At 35.9% G+C, this 8,386-nt stretch overlaps 3 protein-coding genes across 6 annotated transcripts; 1 reads left to right on the top strand and 2 right to left on the bottom strand.

The window, feature by feature from the left end:
• The first annotated feature begins 1,241 nt into the window (after positions 1-1,241).
• On the top strand, positions 1,242-5,915 carry LOC143445635 (calcium uptake protein 1, mitochondrial-like). Its single transcript, XM_076944880.1, has 8 exons — positions 1,242-1,795; positions 2,480-2,674; positions 2,940-3,083; positions 3,185-3,341; positions 3,759-3,880; positions 3,952-4,083; positions 4,501-4,659; positions 4,769-5,915. The coding sequence occupies exons 1-8, from the start codon at positions 1,484-1,486 to the stop codon at positions 4,991-4,993; spliced, it is 1,446 nt and encodes a 481-aa protein (XP_076800995.1). The 5' UTR covers positions 1,242-1,483; the 3' UTR covers positions 4,994-5,915.
• LOC143445637 (uncharacterized) lies at positions 3,116-6,481 on the bottom strand. 4 transcript variants are annotated; one of them, XM_076944883.1, is made up of 7 exons: positions 6,347-6,465; positions 6,064-6,111; positions 5,789-5,888; positions 5,647-5,730; positions 5,522-5,574; positions 5,347-5,428; positions 3,116-5,270 (listed from the first exon to the last, which is right to left on the bottom strand). In XM_076944883.1, exons 1-7 carry the CDS (start codon positions 6,442-6,444, stop codon positions 5,229-5,231), a joined length of 507 nt encoding a protein of 168 aa, XP_076800998.1. In that variant the 5' UTR covers positions 6,445-6,465; the 3' UTR covers positions 3,116-5,228. The 4 variants fall into 4 exon arrangements, with proteins under 4 accessions (XP_076800998.1, XP_076800997.1, XP_076801000.1 ...); XM_076944882.1 differs by having other exon boundaries at positions 3,116-5,428; XM_076944885.1 differs by lacking the exon at positions 5,347-5,428.
• LOC143445636 (uncharacterized) lies at positions 6,464-7,687 on the bottom strand. Its single transcript, XM_076944881.1, has one exon. The coding sequence runs from the start codon at positions 7,651-7,653 to the stop codon at positions 6,736-6,738; it is 918 nt and encodes a 305-aa protein (XP_076800996.1). The 5' UTR covers positions 7,654-7,687; the 3' UTR covers positions 6,464-6,735.
• Between the last annotated feature and the right edge of the window lie 699 nt (positions 7,688-8,386).

Here is an 8,386-nt window from a genome sequence, read left to right as displayed (position 1 = left end):
CAACTAGGCTATTTTTAAAAATATACCGTCCCGGAGACAAGACAACTGTCGATACAATTAACTCCATCACAAGTCACCACCACTGCTTGGACTGGCTGACTGGGTCCCTTTGCTCCCGGGCTTATTCTTATTCCAACGGCTCAGTGTGTGTAGGCCTATATGTTTTTTTTTTCAGCTTTGATGTTAGTGTAACATTTAGCTCTATTATCTTTTCTTGGACATCTGAGACTTATAAGTTCTCAATATCTTATTTCTGACATGTGTAATCCAATATGTTTGGTGCACCAGAAGGCCCTACTATCATGTGATAAATATATCACTTAATATAATATAAAATTGTGTACTACATAGAATTCTCATCTATGGAATCAGTGAAGCATAACACTGCGTGACGTAATCGACTGCTTCCCCTGTGCGTGCATTTTGATTTATTCAGTCCTTTTGGTTTCTACGTTCAACGCCGCAACATGTCTTTATGCTGTTGCTGTAACAATGTTCTATCTTGATTTATTCGTTCAATGAAACTTCAATATAACCGGATTATACAGTTGTCGAGGTGTACAATTGATTCTAAGATTAAGAGAAGCGAAACAACGACCTGAGACTCATTTATCATCGAGGACAGACAACAATTCTACAGACAGACTTTGTAATTGAAGTGGTCGTCCTTACAGGCTAAGGAACGATAAACAATCATTTCATTACAATCATACCCTCTGCTTGGCCACGGAAACGGGATTCCAATCCTTGGGATGGGGTTTCTTTTTGTGGAAATTTCTTTTTACCATCCAGCTGCACTAATCTTATTCAAACCATTGTTTATTGTTGATACCATGTTAGTGATGCGCATTTCTACTATCAGTTATTAAATACCATATTGTGTAAGTGTCCAAATTTAACTGTAACAGTTATTTTTTTTATTTTTATCGTTTTTTGCAAGTTGGGTTTAGTGGCTGTGATAACCATTGATCGTCTTCATCATGTGTAATGTGGTAATATCATTCTTGCATGTTTTAGACCCTTGGATTTTGCTGCTTTTTCCCGTCATTCTCTACTGGCTGAATTGTCATGTTTCTACGTTGTAATGGTTAGCATTTTATTTTTCGTTCCCTCATTGATGATGACTAAAAATAATACGATCGAATAGCAACCGATAGCAGGGTGCTATTGGAAAACAGCAGGCTGCAGCATCCGCTCTTTTGGTTACGACCCCACTTCTAATATTCTATGGTTCTACACAATAGTACTGCAAACTTACAAACGCTACGTAACAGGTTTTTGTAAACAATCGAAAGTGCCAGACCAGAAACTACGAAGCGATCTTCTGCGTACTAATATTTTACTATCATTATTTCGCCTATTGTGTCAGTGTAGTGACTGGTAAGTTATTCTCTCGTAAACAGATTAGCTTGACGCAAACTTTCCGAACTTAAGTGATTGATTGCAACAAGAGAGTTTTTGTACAAAGTTGTTTTACAAAAGTATGAATAGTTTGAAGATTCTTGGCGTTGGGGCTACTATTGGAACAATCTATTACAAATGTAATAACAATACAGTTGATGGAAATAAAAGAGAAATCCAGAAAGGTCAATGCATTCATGTCAGTGGTGACACTTCGCCAAATGGCATGCTTAGTAGTTCCAAATGGCTGAAGGGATATGGAACCATAATGGCACCAAACATTGCATTTTGCAATGCAGTTGTTGCACAAAACGGTAAAACTTCTCCAGATGAGCAAGCTGTTGTTGAAACCGAAGAGTCACCAACCGATAAGAAAACAAGGATTGGTTTTAAGGTAAACATGTTCATTGACAAACAAGGTGCAAAAGTTAATACTGGTACAATTATTTCCATAAATAGTTTGCCTATATTTAAGTTTTGTATAAAACAAATAAATTTCAAAACCAGAAAAATATTTATATTGGTTGGTAATTTTGCATAAATAAACCTAAATAATGTTTAAAGAGTGTAAAAAAGTCATAGTACAATAGGACAGGTGTCACAATAAAGTAAATTTTTTTTATACTGTGCCAACCTTTGCTTGTGTAGTCGTTTAAAGTCACAGTACAATGTTGGTTGATTTAAATCCATAATGCGTGCGCTCATGAAACTGCTTAATTGTTAGTTGAGCATATCTCAATACTGTAACCAAGCTAACAGTGTTGTTTTTGTGGTTCATGTCAAAAAATACTACTTTCAAAATCACTGCAAAACTAAATTGATTTTAAAACACAAATCCTGTTAAATGGTAACAGGCTTAAATATAATCTTTTAAAAATCATATAGAACTTACACTAAGCAGGGGCCAAAATATAGCTCAACATTTGAGAGTAAAACACACTAAATGCTAACTAGCACAATACAAAAAAGTTATGTCACCAAGCTCACCAAAAGTTGGGTGTTTGTATTGTTGCTGTATCATTAACTCTAAGTACTGATTTAGTTTTTTATGAAATTTAGAAACTATATTGTTAATTAGGATCGTCGCTTCATTGAGTATGAAAACCGCATCCGGGCATATTCTACTCCAGATAAAATTTTCCGTTATTTTGCCACCTACAAAGTGGTTTATGAAACTGGTGAGAACCAGATTTTTATGACACCAGAGGACTTTTTGCGCTCTATTACCCCAGGTGAAAAGCAACCAGACCATCTTGGCTTGGACCATTTTAAGGTAAATATTTATAATGCGAACACCCTTGGGCGATAATACTTAAAATACATATATACTACATATAATAAGTACATGTTGTTGTTTATAATATGAAAATTCTTTTTTTGGCAATCATAAATATTGCTTAGCCTACTAGCACTGATGTGTTTTTGCCCTGACAAAGATATTAACCTGAACAATTCTGTTTTTGTATCATCTCAATTTTTATTTGTAATGTTATTAGGAGGATTTTATGATAAATTGTTGACATTAAATTTTGGCTTAGGTAATAAAAGCAAAAAAACTAAATAGCATCAGAGACTTGTCGGATTTGAAGGAAAAGAGTTCACTTCTTCCTGAAAGGAGTATCTTTACAGCTCTTGGGGAATGCGGATTAATTAACTTCAGTGACTACATCTTTTTACTTACTGTGAGTAAGCAAAATAATTGCACACCAGCAAACCGAGTGTATCTTACATTTTTAATGTAGAACAATAATGAAAGCTTTTGAATACTATGAATGATATATAGGTGCTGTCAACACCGCAGCGTAATTTTGAGATTGCATTTCGGATGTTTGATCTCAATGGTGATGGTGAAGTTGATATGGATGAATTCCAACAGGTTAACAATGCAGCACGTTCCCAAACATCAATAGGAATGAGACACAGAGATCACAAAACAACTGGTACTTTAATATACGTTTGGCAAAACTTTAAAGTCGAGTTGAAATTTTGGCTTGGGTTCAGAATAGTGACTGTAAAGATAGCTAGCTACTTGAAAACAGCAAATGTATCAATTCAATACAATGATTGTAAAAATGGTAAATTTTGCATTAAAGCGTCCTTGCCTTGCCGAATAAGGACTGAAGCGTGGTATAGTCACCGCTCCATTTTTCGATTTCTTGAAGCTCTTTAACGTGCTAATTTTTCGCTGTGCTACAGTAGGTAATTTGATATGGTTGCTGTTTTCAACTCGCCGTTTCACTGACTCAAATTAATGATTCATAGGCTTAAAAGGCCAAAAAACAGCAAAATACATTATGACATCACATTGTAAAGACCTAATTTTTTCCGAAATCCTAAACAATGACCTTGTATTGAAGGAAATGTTGTCAAATCGTTTAAAGATTCAAATTCTGCCATTAGTTCGTATTTCTTTGGTCCCACGGGTACGGAACAAAAGCTAACAGTGCAACGTTTCATTGAATTTCAGCAGCAATTGCAGGTGAGCATTGTATTGATATCAGGCATTCCTAAATGATATATGACATCACTTGATTTTCTTCTATTGATTAGGAGGGTATACTGAGACTGGAGTTTAACAAGCTAGACCCTAACGGTACTGGCTTTATAAAAGAGGTTAACTTTGCACGTACGCTTTTAACTTATTCTGGTCTTCCTGAAAAGAAACAGAGAGCAATGTTAAAGGTACTTTCTTTTGATATACCAATAATTTACTGACTACTTGTGGATTTAGTCTCATAGATTTAAAAAAAACACAATGTATAAACCAGACCTGGCCAACCCTCGGCTCTTTCGTTCATATTGTATTTGTGTTTTTTAGCTTGTACACTATAAATGAATTTCTGTCTTTTTCATGTTGGTGTGTAACATTTACAATAAACGTAGTTGAACAAAGTTGTGTATGTGAGTGAGGAAGAGACGGGGTGATATTCATATGTGCCAATGTGTATGATGTGGCTCTTTGCGGTTAACACAGTAAGAAGTGAGGCTCTTAGTCTCTGACTGGTTGGTCACCCCTGGTATAAACAGTCTTAGCTGTGTCAGTTGTCACGCTTCCAGGATAATATTAGTTTGCATTAAGCTTTATGTACTATAATACAGCATGTGAGGAACTGCTATTCTGATGAGGATTGCAAGGGAATAACTTTTGAAGAAACCAAGGCATTCTTCTTGTTTTTGAAGCATATCAATGACATTGACATAGCATTTGACTTTTATCATGTGGTTGGTACAGACATTGACAAAGCAACCATGAAACAAGTAAGTGATAAAAAAAAAGCATTAAAAGCATCTACTCTCAAAAAACAGGGCTGTTACCAATAAATAATATGATTGCCCTAATTTAATACATGCTTCAACGTTAACTCAGGTGGCAAAAACTGTAGCAAAGCAGGAGTTATCAGATCATGTAGTTGATGTTGTGTTCACTGCATTCGATGAAGACGGCAATGGCACGCTGAGCAACAAGGAATTTGTGGCTGTGATGAAACGCCGCTTAATGAGAGGATTAGAGAAACCGAAAGATACAGGACTTTTTCGTCTGTTGGATGCTTCCTGGAAGTGTGCCAGGGAAACATCTTGGAACATCAGATAATTTATTACATATTTCGATTTTTAGCTGTTTTACTGGTTCTGCTGTCAGTCTTTTAGTTTGTTTCCACAACAGCTGATATATTTTTAACCTTCATTTGCATGCACTTTAGATATGTTGGATTGTTCCACCATGTTACTCAACCTATTTTACGTGCATGTTGTTGTGCTATCTGTGATGTTCCGTGTTTGCACTTAATATGGATGATTTAGCGACATTTGCTTGAAGGTGTCTTGATTTACCCAGGTAAACGTAGAAGCTCTAGGTGTAATTCAAAGTCCTGAAAACATGTTTGAAATTACGCAGATGATCCAATTAAGGTGAAAGTTCGTATCAGAGCATCCAATCATACGTACTTTCTGGTCATTAATGGTAGTTTTTTCAGCAGTAAACTCTTCAACTAAACTCTTTACTCTGTTTTCCAAATATTCACAATAGCTGAAAGCATAAGGTTATGAAAACATACCATAACATTGGTATGTTTATGAAATGTTATTACTTTTTTCCAAAGATAAATGTAAGGAAACATACTTGTTAAACATTTCAGTCATCTCTTCAATGCTTTCATCTAAACATGTTACATCCTGCAAGAAAGTACTAATTCTAAATCTCAGTTAGTCCACACCAAATGCATAACATTTATCTTTCACACGCACCTTTGACAAGTTACTATTTAACCTCCGTGCCATTTTCAGCACATACTCAGCGTCTGCATTGCTAGTTACTTGTCTATTTGAAGCCTGAAACAAAAAATTATGAGTTTTTGATAATTAATAATTGTCAACCTATTTTGTTTACCTTCTCTACAGCTTCAATGAATTTTTCTTCAACTATTTTAATTTTTTCAACTTGTTGCCACTGAATTGCTCTGTATAGATCTTTCACGCCATCATGTGATCTAACAATACAATACACAGGAAATAGGTTAGCGAGTGGTGAATGTATTTTGTATACAGAAGAAACTCATCAACTCTACTATTATTACTCTAATATTTCGTGTTACTCGATGTGAATGAAACGGCTGTGAATAACTAATGGAAACTTGAAGCAATTGTTAACCCAAAACTTTGTACCTGCTGCATGCCATTGCCATTTTTCTTAAAACTGGTGGCAATGATTCACTGTGTTTGCAACAAAACAATCGTGATAATTTGCTTTTTAATGTGCTGGTACGTTAATGTTAACTCAATTGGCATTGGAAACCAGTAAATGGCATGCATCGCTAAAAGAGCAGACATTATTGTCCAGTCTTAATTCTATGGAAACTTCAGAAAACTCATTTTATCAGCCATTTTAGCTTAATGACCTTCCACTGTACAATTTATTCAAACTTTTTAAGCCACTAGACACAGGTACCTGTATTTTGCAGGAAATTCTCTTACGAATTCCTCAAAACTCATAGAAAAAAGTTGATCTTCATTGACAATTAAATTTTGAAGTTGTTTTCCAGCCATATCTTAAGTCACTCTTAACCTAAATATTGTAAAAAATCTATTTATCACTTTCTACCAGCATGGGTTATATCATACTAAATCAACTCATGTCAAGTGATGTACATAAAAGTTCCTAATGTTGTCAAAATACACAATACAAAACCTTTCAGAATAAAGACATTGCAATAAACAACACCTCATAATGGAAAAGTGTTAGACACCCATTACCAACAAAAGTTTCTGTATGTTCAGAAACATTAATCAAATCTTCAGTAAATGTCTAGCAAAATTAAAACATACAGCCTAATGTTATTATATGGGACAATCGTAGACATGTATTGATTTGTCATCAGAAACAGACACTATCTTGGAACCATTGTTGTTGTAACTTAGTGACCACACTTGGTCACGATGTTCGTAAAATGTGTTTACGCATTGTCTAGAGGAACCATCCCATATCTTAACAGTTTTGTCGGCTGAACAGGATGCAAAATGAACATTATCTGGACAAAATGCAATGTCTAGCACCCATGAGGAATGACCACTAAGTGTGCTTATGAAAGTTGCATTTTTAACATCGTACACTTTGATCTGGCCGTCATCAGATGCTGTGATAAGCCTATGGGAATCTGGAGAAAATGCCAATGATCTTATTGGCATCGCATGACCTTCAAGTGTGTGTAGCAATCTTTGGCTTGCAACATCAAAAACTTTAATGATGCCATCCATTGCACCACACGCCACATATTTTCCATCAGGGCTATAAGCAATGCTCAAGGTAAATTTTCCACGCGTGTCCAACTCTGCTTCATTGCGACCATCATCTACGTTTATAATGACTATTTTCCCACTTTGCCCACCAGTTGCTATATGGTTTCCATCTGGTGAGAATGCAACGGTCCATGTTTCAACTGTCCCTCCATCAATAGCACGCAACTGCTTGCCAGAATCCAAATCCCACAGTCTAATGTGTGCATCCAACGAACTTGACACCGCTATTGTACCAGCGTGATTTATGTCAACGGACACAATCCCGAGTTGATGGCCTTCCAACAACCATTTTAATTCAATTTGTTCATCGACCCACTTCCAGCATTTGACCTTGTCATCAAGTGATCCAGTTACAATGTGCTCAGTGCCATCTTTCTCACTCTTACCCCATGCACAAGCCCAAATGTCTTCTTCATGGGCCTGCTCTTGATTGAACAGAATGCTATACTGTGTGCTCATGTCAAATGATTCACCTGATCATTAAACCTGTTGAATAATAAAATCATTTGTAGTTTACAGTAAATCCTGCGATATAGGTAATCCTAACGATAATTAATCAGTAACCTGCTCTTAAATACTTTTAAAACATGCAATTTTTTGGGACTTAAATAAAACACAGCACAGCCTCAAGTTTCCACAATTCAATGAAAATAATTTTGAACCTAACGTTGTTCCAAAATTTTGTGGTTAAATGTGATGAAATTTGGAAAGTTTATACATGACATGGTTGAATGCTTTTCCCGGCTATCAGACTGCAGAGTTTGGAATAGGCATACTAAATATTGTTTTTACGAGAGTCTCCAGTGGCACACTTAGGTGCGTAATTTTGCACTTAATGACTATCAAGAATAAAACTTATGTGCATACAATCATTATTTCATTTGGAGATTGAACACAGTTCAATCCAAGTTAAAGTGCGTCCGACCAATTTTGTGCATCCGCATTCGTTATTTTTTGATTGGTTAGCGCCTATAAGATCTTGCTGACAACAACCATACCATGCAGCCTGACCAATCCGCCAATGCTAGTAGCTACCACAACCGTTATCCTTTGGGTGTTTTTAAGCTTTCAAAAGGTCAAAAGAGCAAGGCTGCAAGGGTTCGCTGGATATTTTCTATAGTGTGGTTCATTTCTGGCCATGAAGTGTAGAGAGCGAGAAGTATGGTGCAAACCTAGTAACTTTGTTGCAGAA

Source organism: Clavelina lepadiformis, chromosome 2 (genome assembly GCF_947623445.1).
Source record: "Clavelina lepadiformis chromosome 2, kaClaLepa1.1, whole genome shotgun sequence".
Classification (NCBI taxonomy): domain Eukaryota; kingdom Metazoa; phylum Chordata; class Ascidiacea; order Aplousobranchia; family Clavelinidae; genus Clavelina; species Clavelina lepadiformis.
This window is presented reverse-complemented; position numbering and strand designations above follow the sequence as displayed.

Coding starts and splice junctions, on each gene's coding strand:
- LOC143445635 (XM_076944880.1), top strand. CDS start 1,484: ATGAATAGTTTGAAGATTCTTGGCGTTGGGGCTACTATTGGAACAATC. Junction 3,084..3,184: donor ACTACATCTTTTTACTTACT/GTGAGTAAGCAA, acceptor AATGATATATAG/GTGCTGTCAACACCGCAGCG. Junction 4,084..4,500: donor AACAGAGAGCAATGTTAAAG/GTACTTTCTTTT, acceptor ACTATAATACAG/CATGTGAGGAACTGCTATTC.
- LOC143445637 (XM_076944882.1), bottom strand. CDS start 6,444: ATGGCTGGAAAACAACTTCAAAATTTAATTGTCAATGAAGATCAACTT. Junction 5,731..5,788: donor TCATTGAAGCTGTAGAGAAG/GTAAACAAAATA, acceptor TTTTTGTTTCAG/GCTTCAAATAGACAAGTAAC. Junction 5,575..5,646: donor TAAATAGTAACTTGTCAAAG/GTGCGTGTGAAA, acceptor ACTTTCTTGCAG/GATGTAACATGTTTAGATGA.
- LOC143445636 (XM_076944881.1), bottom strand. CDS start 7,653: ATGAGCACACAGTATAGCATTCTGTTCAATCAAGAGCAGGCCCATGAA.